Genomic DNA, 20794 nt, shown 5'->3' with positions numbered 1-20794 from the left:
AATCGCACAGTGTCTTTCATGAGGAGTAAGCGAATTATAGCCGGTAGGCCCGGTACCCTGAACAAATTACAAATTCTTGCACCTTCAGTCAAATTTCACCAATGGCCAACCAATGCGTGAAATGCTTGGGCCAACAACCTTCCCTGGCCAAGTACACAGGAAGGGAATAATAGAGGCCATGGAAGAAGTAGTGGAACTAATACTGTGATTTGTCGGTTGTGTATATAATTTATTTGAGACCTCAGCGACATGCTGTTGTTGGTTTTCTGCACGAGCAAAATTTCTTGAATGCTCATCAAACATGTAGCAAAAATACTCACAAATGATTCACAAGAAACACTATCAATTTTCTGTATCACAGATGGAGCTTACTGGCTGGATCAAATTTTGAACAAAGACAATTGAATGTCAACACAAAAGTGATGGCATGAACTGAGTAAATAAACCATCATTCTTTTTACAAAATAAACTCAAGAACAATAGAAATGGAACCATGAAACTCGCGTAACTACATTTCCCAAATCTTTCGAGATGAGAAGACCACGTTTAAACGTGCATCGAAGAGAATAGTTTTGAAGAAGGCAAATTAAATTTGTAATACCATGAAGGACATTGAAATAAATTTTGACGGAAAACAGCCAATCATGTTACACACGTGTGATCTCATCAGGTGAGACGTCTGAATATGCCAAAAAAGATTGCAGAATTGATTGAAGTTGAAGAATGAAAATGTTCACAGCCGCACCTCGGATAGAAAGTGTGAAAATGATTTGTCTCCGTGTTTCTCGCTTTGCTTCCTCATTCCCAAATATCTTACTTCTACCTCTTCAACATGATCCCATTTCCCCTCCTCGCTTCAAAAATCTTTTGATTTGCACACGAGAGTGCTAAACATCAACCTACAGTCAAATCTAGACCAATATGTTGACGAGCTACAATGTCGTAAACAAGGGGCCTTTTCAAGACCGACACAGCCAACGTTGAAGGTCTTCGGAGCAGTCAAACAACATCTCCTCGCATATATTTGCATGAGAAATAAATGTGACATTCTTTGCCTGCAAGCGATGCATCGCAGAGCTACTCAGATCCGTTCAAAGATCCCAAACACGGCACTTGTGATAAAGAGACCGCGTGATCAACATGGCAGTGCAGTCTTTGTTTGCAGCGGAGTTGCTATTGACAAATCCTCCATGTCAGAACCTGGTAACATTGAAGTCCTCAACATCCATTCATCCATCCATCCATCCATCCATCCATTGGGACCATACTCTGTGCAGAGCGTTGGTGCTGCCTAAGCAGTCTCCTTGGCAATTGGAGAGAATCCAGGACGGGTCGCCACTCTGACACAGGACACCAGCAAGCTGGCACTCATTTTGCCGACTTCGGAAGGATGACAGGCAGAGTCAACCCCACCTGGTATTAATTCAACATCCGAGGGGGATTTGAACTCAGGATCCTGGGATCCCAAAACCCACAACCATTAAGCCAACACCAGGCATCCTCAACATCCACCTTATTGGGATATCCGTAAGCACAGTCTACAAGTCACCCAATGAGTTCTCCTTCCCAGACGGCTTTACTGATAATTACCTCCATCACCAGAGGTGAAGGAGGTTATGTTTCCACCCCTTTCTGTCTGTCTGGTTGTGTACAGGATATCTCAAAAAGTTGTGGACGGATCCAGATGAAATTTGGTGGACAGGTTCGGAGTGTCATAATGACACATTGATTCGATTTTGGTGAAGATCCGAATCCGGATCTGGATACGAGAATTATTTAATTTTCCAGTGATTCTTCACCATTGAGAGATAAGGCAAGAAACGATATAGTCCTGGATAGCATGATATTTAAAAAATGTATTCGGCCCGATATGTTCTCGTGGATCAGGCATTACATGGCGGAGGTTTGCGCTCCACCGAGTACCCTTCTAGTTCTGTTAATGTGGTGATAGGTGACTTCAACTGCCATCTTGAACTTTGGGGAGACTCACAGACAAATTGTGATGGGGAATAAGTCAAAAAGTTGGTCAGATGCAAGACAACTGTCTCTCGTCCATGATGCAAAGGTTCCAAGTTCCTTCAACAGCAGCAAATGGAGACGTGGTTATAACCCGGACCTGGTGTTTGATTCAAACTGCATTGTTAATCAATGCGAGAAAATTGTTCTGAACCCAATCCCAAACTCCCAAATCGACCTATTGGAATTAAAGTCCACACAATGGTCGTTCCTTGTGCGGTTATTTTCCACCGATGCTTCAACCTGAAAAAGGCGAGCTGGGAGAATTTTTCAGCACACCTGGATGCCACAATCAAAGATTTACCAGCCTACTCTGCTAACTATGATGTTTTTGGAGAGAAGATGAAAAGTTCTTCCAGGAACAACATTCTGAGAGGCTACCGGACAAATTACATCCCGACACTGTCACAAGATGCGAAATAATTTCCCAAGGACAACATCACCTGCTTCCAGACTAATCCGTTTGTGAATGATACCTTGGAATCCGGAGAGAGACTGATCAATGCCATATCAGAGAAGCGGTGAAATAAGTGGCAAGAGCTGATTGAATGTACAAATATGACCAATAGCAGCAGAAAAGCCTGGAAGGTCACACATATGCTGGGAAACGACTTCACGAAAGCACAATCCCAGTATGAGATCACAGCAGACAAAGCCGCTCACCAGTTCCTCAAGAACAGCCGAGGAAATGCAGGACATCACCCAGGTAGAATTAAATTTCCAAGGTCTGCCAATGATGAGCAGGAGGGCTCTAACTTCACTAGTCCTTTCACCATGAGTGAACTGCCACTTGGCATCAAAGTGATGATTTGCAATAAAGCTTCCAGATAAGACGACATCCTCTGTGAACAACTCAAGCACTAAGAACCAGTAGCTCTCCGGTGGTTACTAGACATGTTCAACAGCTGCTTGACTCCTAATAAGATCCCAAAACTGTGGAGACAAGCAATAATAGTGGCCATCCTGAAGCCCGGAAAAGATCCTACCAACACCAAAAGCTACCGGCCCATTTCCACGTTCCGTCTCTTGTACAAATTATTTGAAAGACTCACTTTAAAGCACATGGCCCCCTTTGTGGATTAGCATCTCATTCTGCAGCAAGCATATTTCAGACCCAGAAAGTCCTGCACAAGACAGCTCCTGAATCTCACCCAATTCATTGAGGATGGTTATGAGAAAGGGCTGATAACTGGTGCTGCCTTTGCTGACCTGACTGCGGCATACGACACAGTCAATCATCGGATTCTTGCGTGTAAGTTATTCCGGATAACAAAAGATGCAAGAATGACAGATCTTATTCAAAACATGCTGGCAAGTAGAAGTTTCTTTGTGGACATCAGGGCTAACTACAGGAGATGGCACAGACAGAATAATGGACTCCCTCAAGGCAGCATTCTTGCTCCCTTACTATTCAATAGCTACAAAAATGATCAACCCATACACCCAAACACTAGGGGTTTCCTGTATGCTCATGATCTCTGCATTACAACCCAGGATCAATTGTTTGTGAAAGTAGAGCAGACCCTCACTGATACACTATCTGGATTAACCAACTTGTGGGCTAATCCAGTGATGACGCAAATCATTGTCTTTCATCTTAAGAACACGGATGCAAACCAAAAGCTGCATGTCTGCTGGGAGGGGCAGATGGCTGATTCACAACCCAAGTCCAATACTCCTTGGAGTTACCCTGGACTCTACCCTCAGCAACAAATATCATGTCCTTAAGACAAAGGCGAAGGACTGGAGTTGGACGCTGCAGAGTCCTCATGCAGAAGTGGGCATATAATCAAAATGGCCTTATTGATTGTGACTGTGGAGAGGCTCCTCAAACAATGGAGCATCTCCTGAATTGCCCTCTCTGACCAGAGCCTTGCAGACCAGAAGAATTGAAGGCTCTCAACTCCTGTGCCAGAGCCTCTGTTTTGCAGTGGCTGGGAAAAGTGAAGCGATACAAAAGAAGAAGAAGCAAAGCATTTGATCCACCAACCATCCTCCCACATGGACAGCACCACATTTTCCCATGCTTTCAAAAAAGTATCTATCTCCCATCCCATGATCTTTATCTCTGTTTGTCAAAGTTTGGAATTTGGAATGAGCATCACTCCACCCTACCCCTCAAAGCTCCATGCCATTCCCCCATTTCTGCATCCATCTTCACTCCACCCTCTTAATGCCTCCCCCTGACCCCACCCCCTAAATACTTCTCCTCACCCTACACCCAATCCTTCCGATGCAGCTACACACACAAACCTTCCCTGACACTTTAAACACCCAAACATTCCCCCACACTCCACACACTCAAACCTCCACCCGCACCCCACATTCAAACCTTCACCCTGCACCTGACATACTCAAACCTTCAAAAAAGCCTCACGTTGCCTCCACTAAGCCCCCCTCCCCCAATCCTGCACTCTCCCAATGCCTACTCCCCAACATCCATAACTGTGTGGACCTCAAACATCTGAGGTCTCCGCTCCAACCTGACAGATTTCTCAATCCTGGCCACTGCCGATAACCAGACATCCATTTAACGTAATCCTTCCTCCCACAGGACATCCCAAAACCTTAGTGTCTCTCCGCGGTTATTGTGTCCTCCAATTTGAAAGGCCAAAAACACGTCCCGGCAGCAGAGTTGCACATTACATCAATAACTCTCAACACCCAGGAGTACCTCTGGCTATGACCTCCCCTCCGTTCCCACCCCTTGTTTGTCTGTGAGTTGTTGTACCATCCTCCAAACAGTAATGACCCTACACCTCTCTCAGACAACATGGACAAACTTGTAACCACTCATCCCAACTCTCTCTTCCTCATCTGTGGTGATTTGAATTGCCACCATGCAACTTGACTGGGTGTTTGGTACCTCTCTCACCAGCCAAGGCATTTCAGCAAAGGACTTCTGCGACTCTGTGGGACTGACTCGATCTGTGAACTTTCCCACCAAGATTTTTCCCAAAATGGCAAATCCTCCCTTCTGGACTTGGTGATGACTAACTTTCAAGCAAATGTCTCCTGCTCTTCCTCTGCTCCAATTGGGTCATCTCATCATATGCTTGTGAAAGTCAACATCTCTCTGGCTATTCTCAGAGAGCTGCCTCAACGTCGGCAAGTCTAGAATTTCACTCAAGCAGATTGACCTGGGACTGCAAGCAGCCATCTCTCTTCAGGACTGGTCTCCCATATCTATTGCCCCTGATGTTAACTCAGCCTGGGAATTCTTCCACAGAATCTATCTATATCTATCTATCTATCTATCTATCTATCTATCTATCTATCTATCTATCTATCTATCTCTCTCTCTCTCTCTCTCTCTCTCTCTCTCTCTCTCTCTCTCTCTCTCTCTCTCTCTCTCTCTCTCTCTCTCTCACAAATTCATCCCATCTGGTGTTCAATTATCCTACCCTTCTTCCTGCCAAAGGTACACTGAATCATATGGCGAGGCAGCTGCTCTGAAACAACTTACCTTCTCTTCGTGTAAAGAAAACTTGGCCGAAGCCAATCTCAGTGCATTCCAAAAGATCCACAACAAGTGTGTGTCCACTCTCAGGAGAGCCAGAAAACAACATCTGTCCAACCGCAAGAATGAACTTTCATAATTTCCAGATTGAGTAATTGTAAGTTTTTGAAATTTCATCTTCTACCAATTGTCATCCTTCCAAGGTCGGCAAAATGAGTGCCAGCGAACTGGTAATAGAGGGCATTGCATCAGCAACACAGCCGTGCCCTCTGAAAATGATTCAACCAGCATCTGCAGGCTGCACATGGTAGCTAGCTAGCTTCTTCCAATTTCGGTCCACTTAAACATGAAGGTTCTGCAGACAAGACACCCCAGGAAGAAAAAAAAATGATTTGAAGCCTGACACGAATAAACATAAAAGTGTCCTGTAATACGACTTACAGGGATGCGAGTGCACAATGGACAAGTGCTTGTAGTATATGGAAAGGGAACCTCGGTTCTGAGCATCAGGAATCATTGGTGCAGATGAGAATGCCTCACAGGCCAACTCGAAAGTACTTTTGTTAAAGACTTTGGCCCTGGAATCTTGGTTTATAAAGTGGAAGGAAGAGTTGGTTTTTAACGGTCTGATGTGCGTTCCATTTGACGAATTGGTGAAGAGAATTTCTCAATTTAAAGTTATCATTTACTGTTTTTTTTTTGTTGTTGTTGTTGTTCATGTTTTATCGTGGATCAGTTTTCATGTAGGCTCAGAATGTCATCTCATGTTGATTCCGATTGACCAGACACACACGACATCCTTCTTAAAGTCACAGGACATCCCTTTTCCAGTTGCATGAATCACCAAAACAAGTGTTTGGTTTCCATTGCCAGGGACATCATCCACAGACAGTAAAAATCGTTAGGGAATAGTCTCATAAATCGATTTGAAAATACTGTATGTATAAGAATAAAGGAGATCTAACAAAGAATGATAATCGAGTGTCAGGGAGTAAGCATCTTCATTAGGAGTATTTAAACCCCTCTTAGCCATCAATAGTGAGGAACATCATCATGAAGTAGAGACTGAAAGTGTCAGGCAGACTCTCAAGAATTATCTTGAGCAGAAAGGAACTTTTGACACAGATCATTAGATGGAAGAAATGCAAATATATTATCTCATAAAGCTACATTATGTGATGAAAGCATTTGGGGAGGAACTGCGATGTAAGCAAGCATCGGCACAGCTTGGTGACCCATCTATTATGTGGAAGAGCAGCTGCTCACAAGCTGTCATCATCAGTGGGCTCAATGCACAATGCAATGGATGGATATCCTCAGGCTTTTAAATGTGCAAACCGCCTTTGAGAATGGAAGAATCCAGGTATACATTGTTCAAGTATGATGGCGGTGTTTATCAGATGTGTCGGAACGTTGATTGTGGATTAGACAATAACAATCGCAAAATGTGAACAAAATAGACGACTTGCTGTACAAGGACATGCCAAGTCGATAATTTTATGCCCAACGTAAGATTGTAGTAGGTTTTATAAGGAAGGATTGATAATAGCGCGGGGGAGGCCAAACGGGACACAAAGTCATCTTAAACTTTACCGATAAAAATGTGTTTTGTGATTGTATTGATAGAATAACGATGCGAGTCTTTTTTTAAAGCGTTCTAATCGTCGAAAAGATCTCGACTTTTTGATTGAACCTTGTTTTGTGGGACTTGCTTTGAAGTGTCTAACTTTTTTTTTCAGGAATAAATACAAAGTGAAATCATGATGGGTACCTGACAAAGCACCAGTAGAGATGTTTTGATGTGGTCTGACATGAGTTTGTGTTTCATATTTAAAACTCATAATTATAATCTGTTTGAAGGATGCAAAAGAACAGTGCTTCGACCAATCAGAGAGATAAATGACAACCGCACCACCAAACCAAGCGTGGAGTTCAACTGCACACGCTCTCCTAGGATGAGCAAAATGCACCAGGAACACCGTAAATGGAAGATTATTTGAGCAAACTCGAGTTTTGGAATTGAAGCAATGGATGGTAATGACTAGTGAAGCAAATTAACTGAATCAAAAGATTAATTGAATAAATAGTTTCTCTCTGATGTGCCATTTTTTTGTGTTTTTGTGATTCGGATGTAGTTATCCAATGCATCATTAAGTGAAAGGTTTTCAGTGTCATTACTGTTATTATTATTAGATCACACTTTCCCATGTGGCTACAAATGGTTTCAAAATTAATGAAATAAATCTTCAGGTTTGGGGGCTAATGAAGAGAAATTGAACGTATATCCATCACATCAAGAAAGGACATTGGATGGAAAAAAGGGATAGTTGAAGCATAGAAGGAAACCATGCTAAAAAGGACACTATGGGTCACATTCATTCCAACAATGAAGATAATGGTAATCAGGAGGAATGTGCTCAGGGCCTAAGTGACCATAAGGTAAGCCTGATAGCCCGGCGAAGCCTCACCCGCCGGCGTGGCCCAGGATTGAGGCTCACCGGTCGCTGAGCGGCGAGTCAGGCAAGTCGTGCGAGTCACAACGAATGCGGCCATCAGGTGGCCCACTCACAGCCGAGATGTGGCCACGCGGTGCAGGGCACTGCGCAGCTGGACGGCTCGTCTCTCTTGAAGAAGAGCCCGTCGTAGTAAGGGGCCCAGAGTTGGTCTCCATTGAAGCGCTCTCATCCGACTGGCCTGAACCCCAACACTGTCTGAATGAGAAAGAAAAACATTCTGTTGAGCTGATTTAAAATATTCTGTTGAGCTAATCTCAAAAACAAAATTGTCGAATAAACAAAGCTACATGATTAACAACTGCTGGATGAACAAAAGCTGAAGCTGGATAAGTCAGAAGAAATGTTTTGTCAAAAGGAAACTTTCGAGAGATTTACTTAAAGTGAACTTTTTTGAAAAGTTCATAATCATAGGAAATCTTCCTTTGTGACGGGGCTTTTTGTTATGAATTTTTAAAAAGAAATCATAATTCGGCTGATGCCAAGCGAAACAAGGTCGTTTATTCCTGATGGGTGAAACACCCTGCAACCCATTCCAACAGAAAACAGACTTTTTTGAACGGTGGCCCCATTTTCCATCTAATTATCATGTAATGAAACGGAAGACCAAGAAGGAACCCGAAGAAGTAAAGAGCAAAGATGGAGTCATCAGGAAGAACCTGGATAGGGTTCGAGTTTGAGCCGCTACTCCACTACCCTCGAACCCATCCAGGCGCAGCAAAGTGAGCCTTACAGAAAAATTTCTGCAAGAATTCACTTCTCCCTGGAGAGGTAGATAACAAAAGAGAGGAAAAAGAAGAAAAAGCACGAATTAAAATGAATAAAAATAATTGTGGGAAAAAAATAGAAAGAAATGTGAAAGGAACAAAGAACAAAGATGTCGGTAAGAACCCGGGCAGATAGATATCAGCAGTTACTCCCCAATCTCAAACACACCAACAGGTACAAGCTACCAGAGGTCCTTCAGTGGGAAGCGCAGTCCATACAGCATCAGGATATGGTATTAACATAATCAAACGGAAGACCATAAAGGAACCCCAGGAAGTAAAGAGCAAAGATGGAGTCATCGGGAAGAAAGAACTTGGATAGGATTTGGGTTTCAGTCGCTACTCTGCAACCCTCAAACCCATCCAGTTAAAAAAAAACTTGGTTAAAACAAGGACAAATGTGTCCAAGAGCAGCGTCCTAAAGGTTTTGTCGGCTAAAAAAACAACAAAAAAAAAACAACAACAACTTCCGATATTTCGTCACTTGCCTTGATTAAGCCAATAGCGAGACCCATCATAATGTATTTACGTATTTACGATATATAATGTATTTACGAAAAAAATAAGTCATTCACGAAATTACAATACAATAAATGGAATAATCTTTAAATCGTAACGTGAACTTTTCGAAACTTTAAAGCAAATGTCCGAATATATTTAAAAGTTCATGATAGACGCTCTCAAAAGGCACCGTCAATGCGAGGATGTGTACATGTGCTTAGTATTTAAGGAGATCCAGATCTTGTATATACAAGAGCCGAGTCCTCGAGATTAAGGTTTTGTCCTCACAAGAAAAAGAACAACAACAAGAAGAAGAACAACAAGAAGAAGAACAAGAACAACAACGCTGAGCTCTCAATGAGCAGCGTTTGCTACGCGAGATGCTGCCAAAAATAATTCTCCATGGGTAGGCATTCCTATGTTAAAAGCTGAGTCTCAATCGCTCAAGCTGTTGTGGACAAAACAAAATTAAAAGCGAATAAAGGTGATAAAAGTGAGGGCAAAATAAAACAAAAGTGAAGGCTTCGGCTGACGTTCCACAACATGGTCAAAGATGGTTGTGGACACCTATACGAGCTTACAAAAGCTCATAGGACTCAATGCTCAAATAGGATTTCAATAAAAATCTCCAAAAATGACATTACTTTTTGCAAATTAAAAATATATTTTGAGTTTTTAAAATTATACATAAACCCTTATTAATTACTCGTATGTCGTCAGTCCGAAGACCCCTCACCCCAAAGTCTTTGAAGGGGGCCTCTTCATTTCATTTCAACTTCTCTGTCTACCCACAAATTGTTGTATCCTCTATGTCTTTCTGTTTCCCCGAATAATGTTTTATGGCGCATGACACATTTTACATTTGGTGTAGTGGTTTTCTATGATCATCCTTAACCAATTCGTTAAAAGTTTATTTGAAGTTCAAATCCAACAAAAATGAGTTTTTCATCATCCATACAGTTGCTGCATGGGGAGGGAATCAATAACCGTTATATGGGGAATGGTCTTTCTAAGTAAGGGATTAATTTACAGTCTGAAATGTATGAGAAAATTTATTTGCACGAGAGAAACTGGAACACTTGCCCTCGATCCAGGGGAGGAAGGTTGAGCTTGATCATGAAGGGCTTCACTTGTTTGACAAAAACTTGTGGGATTGTTAATGTTTGGATAAGACATAAAGGTTGGGTCCACTATTGCTGAGAGGAAGTGGTGTCAGGGTTAGTCACCTTGGGTGGTAACCAATAAATTGTAGACTCGAATCCACCGATGGCAGTAGTACGAAGGATTTGTATTCTAAATTTCTGGAGTGAACAATGGTCTCAAAATGATAATGAGCAAGTTATTATTCTGACAAGATGGTGAAAAAGAAGTGCATTTAACTTTGATCCGTCTCGTCTGGGTTTAATTCTTCACTCGGCTATATACTGTCGGACAGGTGCTTCACAGGCAGAGAATTACCATATGAAGTGCACCATCCGTCGGATGGACGTTAAGCTGGGAACCCATCTGGATCGCATTATAGCTGGTGGACATTCAAGATCACATGATGTCTTTTGAGAAATGGTACTCTGAACAAATTGCAAGTTCCTGCCCAAACCTACAGGGGGAGGGGGGCACTGTATCAATGGTAGAGTTGCATCCCCACACCTCCAGAAATGACCCATAGGTTAAACTCATAATTAAATCCTGACGAAATAGGCTGACAACATAATGACAACATCCAAATCAGTATCAGCCAGTCAACGTAAATCCAACAGACTCATTAACGAAAATATACAGACTCGGTGGTGTAATGGTTTGAGCATCTGCTCTGAATCTGTGAGGTCGGTGATTCGAACCCTGTCCATATGTCATACCAAAGGCTTTTAAAATAGTACTTGCTGCTTTCTTGTTTGATACTCAGCACTGAAAAGGATAGAACACAAACAATCAACCAAAAATTGGTCATACTAGTGCAGGCTTTCATGGGTGTAATGGCCTCCTCTTGCATCAAAGTCAATTTCATTGTCAGGTAACTCATATTATTATTTGGAGGATCTTATAACCTTTCTCATGACCTCACAATAATACATGTTTTTATTATGAACACAAGTGTAATCTGTGATAATAATATTTGTCTGTAAAAATAATTGAGAATTTGATTGCTGGGACAGCCTCACATCTCATGTTGAACACAAACACAATATTTTAAACATGTTTAAATACTCCTCCACAAGTCGATTAAACGGATGGTGATGAAACCCTATTGTGATGATAACATAGCATTAAAAAAAACAATGAAAGTTCAAGTTAAGACAATATAAGGAAGCATACACTGATTTATTTTCGCTTTTGAGTCCAAGGTTTTTGATCATTCCCTTGAGTTAAGGTGCAACCATAAGATTCTTGAAAATATCGTCGAGAGACTGTGTATCAAATTAAAGAGTATGGGAGATGTTTGTAAATCCGAGTGTTTATCAGTGATCAGCCGAAAAGAAAGATGCATTTTTTTTTTTGTATACCTTGTCGAGGCTCGTATGAGAGCAAACACACAACTCACAGCAAGGGGGCATGAGACAAGAGGGGCGGGAGTGGAAGGGACCAAACAGTGGGGAACAGACACATTAGGTGAACTGTGGAAGGGAGAGGGATAGGGATGGGACGGGGAACATGGCGAAGAGAAGATGGACATTACAGGGACTTTCAGGAAGGAAAGCAGGGGAATTGAAGGAAGTGGGCTTGGGTGGATTATCGGGGGTAGAAAAGATTGAGGATTTGGATGGGGGAAGATAAGAGGTGGTGGTGAACACCTGTTTTGAAAGCCTGGAGGGAAGAATGGGAAAGAATAGAGTGAGGAAGTTTATTCCAAAGGTGAGAAAAAAGAGGAATGAAAGAGTGAAGATGAGCAGTGATTCGTGATTTTGGTAGTTTTACCAGAAGGGGGTTGTTGGAGGACCTTGAGTGCCCTGTGGAAATGTGGTGGGGTCAAATCACAGAGAGAGCAGGGGGGGCAAGGCTGGAGAGGAGTCGGTAGAAGACAGAAAGACCACCGACCAACCTGCGGTGATTGAGTGAGAGGCCCAAAGACTCAGCTTCATTGCGGGAGATGCCGATGATCTTAAATGCCCTGGTTTCGACAGCGTGAAGCCGAGAAAGGTGGGAGGCAGGAGCACCAGCCCAGAGGGGAGAGCAGTACTCCATCAGGCTACGGACAAAAGCTTTGTAAGTGGTCAGGAGCTCAAGAGGGCCGAGGAAGGACTTTGCACGATGGAGGATTCCCAGTCGGCGACTGGCTTTTGAGGCGAGGTTGGAAATGTGGCTTTCCCAGGAAAGGTCATGGCAGATAGTGAGACCCAGAAGCTTGAAAGAAAAGACTTCTTCAAGAAGATTGTTGAGAAAATGGATGGAGGGGGGGTTTCTAAATGGTCCTTTCAAAGAGACATAGTGAGAGTGTGAGATTTGTCCGGATTGAAAGATATTTTCCACATGTTGGACCAGTTTGTGATTTTATCCAGATCTGCAGTGAGCGAAGAAGCTGCTGCTTGCCGGTCTGAGGGATGACAGATGGTACGGCAGAGGGTGGAGTCGTCGGCAAAGAGAAATAGAGGATTTTCCAGAGAGTCGGAGAGATCATTGATGAAAACCAGAAAATGAACAGGGCCCAGAACGCTACCTTGAGGAACTCCAGCCTGCACAGGAAGAGGGGATGAAAGAACTCCATTTAGGGCCACACGTTGACTGCGACAGGAGAGGAAGTCTGCGAGCTATGAGTGGAGATGGCCTTGAATACCATGGGAAGAGAGCTTGGTGAGTAGTGCAGGGTGCCAGACTGTGTCAAAAGCAAGTGATATGTCCAGGAATACGGCTCGGATTTCCTGTCTGGCATTGAGGACCTCCATCCATTGATGGGAGAGCAGAAGCAGCATATCCAGGGTAGAGTGACCTGGTCTGAAACCAAATTGATGATTGGAAATCAAGCCATTGGAGAAGAGGAAGGATTTCATGTCTGAAGCGATGATGGATTCCATAACCTTGCTGATGATTGGGAGAAGGCTGGTTGGTCTGTAGTTACAGGGATCTGTTTTTGCACCTTTTTTATGCAGGGCAGTGATGTTTGCTGATTTCCAAGCAGATGGCAGATGACCTTGGGCAAATGAGAGGGTGAATAGAACAGAGAGGGTGAGCAAGAGCAGAAGAGCAGGCTTTGAGGACACGTGGGCTGATGCCGTCTGGACCAGTTGCAGAATCTGACTCGAGGTTTGAAAGCAAGCTCTCCACCTTGTCAGGAGAAAAGGATACAGAGTCCAGGGACAGTTGGGTGCGACTGGGTAAAGTGGGTAGAGAAAGTGATGGGTTTGGGACACAAGATTTAGCTGAAAACACCGAGTTTAGACATTCAGCTTTATCACATGTGGTATTAGCAGTGCGGCCATTTGAGGTAAGGGAGGGCATGGAGGGGGAACATACACCAGAAACAGATTTGATTAAACGCTACCAGGATTTTGAGGAGGGAGAGAGGTTTGAGAGTTCAGACTTGAGATGAGAAAGATGTTGTTTTCTGGCTCTCCTGAGGGTAGATACACACTTGTTCCGAGCTTTGTGGAAAGAACTGAGATTGCCCTCAGTTGGGTTTGCTTTCCATGAGGCAAAGGCAAGTTGTTTCAAGACAACTGCCTCGCCACAAGCTTCAGTAAACCAAGGGCGGGAGGAAGGGTCGGACAACTGAACACGAGAGGGGATAAATCTGTGCATGAGGGAGAGCAAGTTTCTTTGATAGAATTCCCAGGATGAGTTGATGTTTGAGAAAGTAGTGATAGGAGACCAGTCTGTAAGTTTGATGGCTGCTCGGAGACCCTGCCAGTCGGCTTGAGTGAAATGCCAGACTCGACGGCGGTGAGGTGGTTCTCTGATAACAGCCAGAGAGATGTCCACTTTAACAAGGACGTGGTCAGAAGAACCGATTGGAGCAAAGGAAGAGCAGCAGATATTGTCAGGGAAATTTGTCAAAATCATATCCAGAAGAGATGGAGTAGCATTGGTTGAGATCCGGGTCGGGAATTTGACCGATTGAGTCAGTCCCAATGAGTCGCAGAAAGCTTTTGCTGAGGTGCCATGGCAGGTGAGAGAGGTACCCACACCTAGCCAACTGGCGTGATGACAATTGAAGTCACCACATAAGAGGAAGAGAGAGTTTGGATGAGAAGATAGAAGATTGTCCACGTTTTCGGATAGTGAGGTGTAGATGGAGTCATCACTGTTTGGTAGACGGCAAAGTACACATATAAACATGAGGTGGGAGTGGAGGGGAAGCCGAAGCCAGAGGTATTCCTGGGGGTGTGGGGGAATGAGAGCAGTGCATGGAGAGTGAGGAATAGAGTCTTTGATGAAGAGAGCAACACCTCCACCAGGACGAGGCTCAGGTCTGTCATACCGTAAGAGGGAGTAGCCAGGGAGAGATACTTGGGAGTCAGACACGTCTTGGGAGAGGAAAGTTTCTGTGAGGAAGATAATGTCTGGTTTGTCAGTGGCAACCTGTATCGAAAGATCTGAAAGGTTTGAGCGAAGGCCCCGGATATTTGAGGTCAACACTTTTAATGAAGAGGTAGGGGGAGGAGGCTTTGGGTGCAGGAGGTGGAGGGGAGGGGAGGGTAGGACAAGGGACGAGGGGGAGGTAAAGGGGGTTGTTGAAAGAGTGTGGGGTATTGCAGAACAGCGAGGGGAGGTGGCCGAATGAGGAGGAGAAAAGGCTCTGTGGTGCTGGGGGAGAGGGGGGACAAGAGACAAGGAAGAAGGCAGTTGAGGATTTGAGGAGGTGGAGTGAAGAGATGGAGGTGAGAGGGTAGTGGAGGGAGGCAGCTTGGTGGATGAGAGGGGGGCGACTTTGAGAAGGATGAGTGAGGGGGATGAAAGGTGGGAGAAAGGTGAGGGGGGAATTTTTGAGAGAGGTGAGAGGGAGGCTTGGAGGGAGAAGTGTGGGATGGTTGCTTTGAGAGTGAGAGTGAGGGGTGAGGGGGGTGAGTTGGTACTGAAGTTGGAAAAAAAAGAATGGTTGATGGAAAGCGAGCATCCATGGCAAACTGTGGTTTTTAAAAGTTTTAGGTCAGAGATGCGATTTAACACAATTCTTGATGGATGCAATGAAGGCGAATTCAGAGAATGGAGAGAAGCGCTGTAATAGTTGGATTTTTTTAGGCAAGGAATGAAGGAGAGGTCGAAATGAGAGCAGTCTGTTGAAATAGCAGAAGAGTAGTGCATTATGAAACAGTAAAGAGCACCACATGTGTTAGAGAGGAAGATGAAGCATTATAAGATCGTTTTTGTTGTTAATATTAATGTTTGAGAGAGTTCAACAGATTAGGTTATGGAAGTGGAGAAAAAAAAATCGAGGAAGAAGACGAGGAGGAAGTTAAGAGGAAGAAGAAGAAGCAGAATTGGGAGAAGGTGAGCGTGTTGTTGTTGTTGTTGTTGGGTATATATATATTTTTTGAGATAAGAAAGAGATTAGTTGGGAGAATGGGGGATGTTTGGAAAGTGGGGAGGATGAAAATTGAAGGTAATGGGGAGGATAGAAATTGAAGGTAATGGGGAGAAAAAAAAACAAAAAAAAAAACGATCGAACACTGGAGTGGAACCGGTAGGCCTCAAGCCAAGGCCAAGGCCTAGGCCTCAAACACCAGGTAAGAACGTCGACAAAAATACTCACAAAATAGCACGATTTTTGAAACAAAACCGAACTAGGAACACACAGTAACATGTAGGTGAGAAAATTAAACAGTTAAAACGGAACAAATAACGACCGGAAACTTAACTTTGAGAACGTCAGTAGTTAGCCCCGAAGGAGACCTCTCGTCGCTCCAAAACCGGAATCGGAACATTTGAACTTAAACCAATTTTCCGGCATATTTTGAGAGATCGACTTGGGAATGTTGACTTGGGAATCGACTTGGTGATGTATGATTAAAGGCATGAGAAGGGAAAGTGAAGAACATCTTGGATGGGTGATGTAGCATGCTACTCAAAACAAGCAAACTACCAGGATGGGTTGTCTTGGTTTCAAATCTACAGTAATGGAAGTAATCGAAGAATAAAAAGAGAAAGAAAGGGAAGCCAATCTTCATAACAATACACTTGTTCGTGTGTGCATGCGTGCATGTGTGTGTGTGTGTGTGTGTGTGTGTGTGTGTGACTGCGTGTGTGTGACTGCGTGTGCGTGTGCGCGTGCGTGCGTGCGTGTGTGTGTGTGTGTGTAACATTCCATTCCACCCAATTGGTTGGACAGCTTGCTTGACTGCACCCACAATTTATATACTGGGGCCACCATGTTGGTGATCACTGTTGTGCGAAGCTAAAGACATCTCGGAGCAGTCATATTCACAGTCGCCATGCACTCCCTATAAGTTTTCCTTGCATTGTAAAGCTACCAAAGTGACAGTAAAAAGGATTTTAAGCGAGTATGTGTCAAAAACCTTGTGGAGAACAGCCTCAGCGATCGAGACAGCAGTCTGTTAACTTATACACCACCCACATAACTAAATGGAATTCTCTCAAGCAGAGCTTAAACCCATAATATTTGTCCAAGGTCATTATTTACTTTTAATGATGTGTATATATGCATCAGGAAGAGGATAATTGGTTTTGGGTTGTTTTTTGTCACATATCTTTTCTGCATATGTCGCAGAATTGTGAGTTGGATAGGCGACCGTGAGCGGTGGGGAGCCAGTTTGAAGGCTTGGAGTGGGGAGGGAATTGACGCATTAGGGTTAGGAGGGGGAGGGTAAGGACTTGGGGTTGGGAGTTGGAGGATGAGGAGCTGGGGATTGTGAGGGGAAAGGTAGTGGGGCGAAAGAGGGTTGAGGACTTGAAGTCACATTTTACCTTACGTGGAATTTCCACGAGTCCCTGCTCATAATAATAATAATAATAATAATAATAATAATAATAATAATAATGTATAATTTATATATAATGGAGCAAGTGTATGAATGCATCATTTACTCCTCCAAAAGGATTTGACCGAGAAGCTGAAACTTTCAGAGATTAATGAGGGCATTCCAAAGTTGTGCCTGTACAAGTTTCATTTGATTGTAGTAAGTTTTGAAAAATAGAAATTATTTTCGCCCATCTTTGGCACTTTCTTGGTGGGTGCAATTGGAGTTATCTGAACTATGTAACGACAATGCATTACATATGCACATAAGTTGTACGCATGTTTTCGCTATGTATTCGTAACCCTAGTTATTTTTTTTTATTTTCAGGTGTGATCAAGGCAGCGGTCTGTTGCCTATACATCGCCCAAATGAAGGGAAGTGTCAGAAGAATGTGTTACACACTTGGAACAAGATCTGCCATAGGATTGGTACTCTGCTATGGTATTAATAATCATAAAGATCATAAAATGACCCCCCTGGTAGCCCGTGTGGGGAGCAGGAGCTAGTAATAATAATAACTCGAACAGCACTCGGTGGAGCGCATACCCCTACCAGACTGAACTGTTTGCGTTTTGTATCCCACTGATAGGCAGGATCTGCATCTGAACTTTAACCAAAATCAAATTGGCTTGTTCTTGTGACCTGCCCATCTCATCCATCCATAACTTTATGAAATTTCATGTTACATATCGTTTTTTGCCCCATCTCTCAATCGTGAAGAATCACATCAAAAAAATATTCTCGTATCCAGATCTGGATCTTCAGCAAAATCGAATCAATTCGTCCTTGTCACACACCCAACCTGGCCACCAAATTTTGTCCAATCCCGTGCATAACTTTTTGAGATATCCTGCTCACAGCCAAACAAACAAACAAACAAACAAACAGACAAGGGTGAAAACATAACCTCCTTCCACTTTCAGTGATGGAGGTAATAACGATAACAACAACTAGAAAGAGCAATCAGAGATTGCAGACCCAGTAGTTTGTGTGGCAAATGAATGGAAGGATGTCGTAAATGAAAGGTCGTTGATTGCAAATGAAAGGTCAAAGGTCAGAAGGTCTCAAGGTGTGAACAAGTTTGAAGGGCCAAAATGGTTGAAAAGGTCTTAAAAAGTCGAAGGAGTCTAAATGGTTTAATTTAAGGTCTAAAGGGTCAGAATTATCTGAATAGGTCTAAAAACGTCTTAAAGGTTCCAAAGGTCAAAGGGGTCTAGAGGGTATTAAAAGATCTGAAAGGCATGGAGGTCTAAAGGGGAGAAAGGAGTTGAAGGGTCTTTTGGGTTCTCAAGAGTCGAAGAGGATCTAAAGGGTCTTAGAGGTCTTAGGATTTGAAAAGGGTATAATGGAGTCTATTTGGGTAGTTACAGTCTGGAGGGTCTTAGGGGGTCTACAGGGTCCGAGGGGGTCTAAATGATCTCAGGGGGTCAAAATGTTCTTCTAAAGGGGTCTAAATGGGTGTTAGGGTTCTAAAGTGTCTACAGGGTCTTAAATGGTCTTAGGGTTCTAAAGGCCCAAAAGGATCTTAAGTGTTACAGGGGTCTTGAAGGATCTTAAAGGTCTTAAGAGTTTTCGGGGTCTCAATCAGTCTTAGGGTTGTAAAGGGTCAAAAGGGTTTATGGGTCTTGGGGTTCTTACATATTAATACACATACTCGCGTTCTGTGAGAACAAACAGCCAACCAAATGGGCCCAAATGTCATACCATCTCCTCTGGTGAGGGTCACTAGAACGGCACTCCTTAGAGCACGCACATACATCAACCAAGCTGAATAGTTTAGGTATTGTATCTCACCGATAGGCTGGATCTGGATCCGGACCTTAACCAAAATACAATTGGCTAGTTCTTGTCAACTATCCAAAGCACCCCACAAGTTTTGTCCCAATCCGTTCACAACGCTTTGAGATATCATGCTATCTATCACATTTCATCCTATCTCTTAAAAGTGACGAATCACTTGCAAAAACAACAAGCTGAATACCACGAATGACCCCGACGTTGAATGAAAGCTGATTACCAAATGATGTTGATACTTGGGCAGCCGATTACCAGACAATACAAACGCGTGAGGCCGCTCGAAGCAAAGACCTCCATTCTCAAGAGAAATGTATTTCCAACGTCATCACACAATTTTCAAACCCGCGCTCACAGCCGTTAAATAAATACTCTGAATTCTTGTAAATCATGGCTTTCTCCACGAAGTGTTGGTATTCAACAGAAAGGACCCTAAGACCACCGAAAAATTCAATCTCTCATGAGATAAGGCTGACATAGGGCGCCATGGTTCCTCCAGGACTCCGCGGCGTCATGTGACCCACCAGCTCATGGTCCGATGAAATGTTGAAACATTTTAAAAGTCCGTTTTTCACCGGAATTCTTTTGGATACTTATAGAGCACGTCAACAAACCTTCGAGAATATAAGCCAAGATCAAATAGACGCTACCGATAAGCAGTCTCCCAGGGGGACACGGTACGAGGTCAAGCAGTGAACGGAAAGCTTGTGGTGTTCCTTTCAATATCCAACGGTTATTTGAATTTAATACATTTTCCTCGTGAAAAGTGTGTTTCCGCTCGGATTTTACGAATAATTATCTACGTTAAGACTGTAGCTCCACCAGAAGTTCCCAAAAGTGAAAACAGAAATCGAATGGAACTTAAGATAGCCTCGTGAGACGACATGGACGCCGATGGAAGCCGATGGAAGCCTCCTCGAGGTGCAATGCATTCCACACAGACCGAGGATACAAAAGATTCAAATTTCACAAATTTTGATGCAACCGAGTGTGAATCAACCTTAGCGACTGCGAAAAGTGAAAACAGGATTTTAATTGAACTTAAAAAAAAAAATTGAAAACCCCTCCTATTGACAGAGTTAAACGTCGGGGTCAAAAGTGTTGTATCCGGATCTGCATCCTGATCTTTGCGAAAATCCAATCAATTCATCCTGATCACGTACACCATCTGTCCACTATGTTTTATCCAAATTTGTCAATCTTTTAAGTTATCCTGCTCACAGACAGACATACATACAGACAGACAGACAGACAGGCATGAAAGTATAACCTCCAACCACCTTTATTGCCGGAGAAAGCGAAAGGCCGGATCTGCATCCGGACCTGAACCAAAATCGAATTGGCTTGTTCCTGTCACCCAACCAACGTATCCAAGTTTTGTCATAATCCGTTCACAACGTATTGAGATATCATGCTATATATCGTTTTTGGATCTATTTCTCAAAGGTGAAGACTCAAATGAAGAATAATTTTTGTTTTTTATATTACGCGATCTGCATCCATCACTAAAATTGAATCAATTCGTCCTTGCGACACATCCAACCTGTCCATCAAGTTTCGTCCGAATCCGTCAAAAACTTTTTGAGATATCATGCCATATATTAGTTTATCCCGATCTCTCAATGCTGAAGAATCGCATAAAAAAAATTTTCAGATCCGGATCTTCACCAATTCGTCCTTGTCAAACTCCCAACATGCCCACCAAGTTTTATTGAAATCCGTCCACAACTTTTTGAGATATCGTGCTATATTTAGTTTTTGGCCCTATCTCTCAATGTTGAATAATCACTTTTAAAAGTCTAGTAGTAGGATCCGGATCCGGATCTTCATTAAAAT

The 20794-nt window shown here is 43.1% G+C and overlaps 1 protein-coding gene across 12 annotated transcripts in view; it reads right to left on the bottom strand.

Annotated features, from left to right (window-relative positions):
- Nucleotides 1-20794, bottom strand: part of LOC147027227 (pro-neuregulin-1, membrane-bound isoform-like) — a 1384261-nt gene that overhangs the window by 13017 nt on the left and 1350450 nt on the right. For all 12 annotated transcript variants that reach the window (XM_085883477.1, XM_085883478.1, XM_085883481.1 and 9 more), the window contains one exon: nucleotides 7975-8187. In XM_085883477.1, coding sequence (XP_085739603.1) covers nucleotides 7975-8187 — 213 coding nt within the window. The remainder of the gene's footprint in view (nucleotides 1-7974; nucleotides 8188-20794) is intronic.

This window comes from Eptatretus burgeri, chromosome 5 (genome assembly GCF_056783735.1).
Source record: "Eptatretus burgeri isolate ZD-2024b chromosome 5, Ebu_testis_v1, whole genome shotgun sequence".
NCBI lineage: Eukaryota > Metazoa > Chordata > Myxini > Myxiniformes > Myxinidae > Eptatretus > Eptatretus burgeri.
This window is presented reverse-complemented; position numbering and strand designations above follow the sequence as displayed.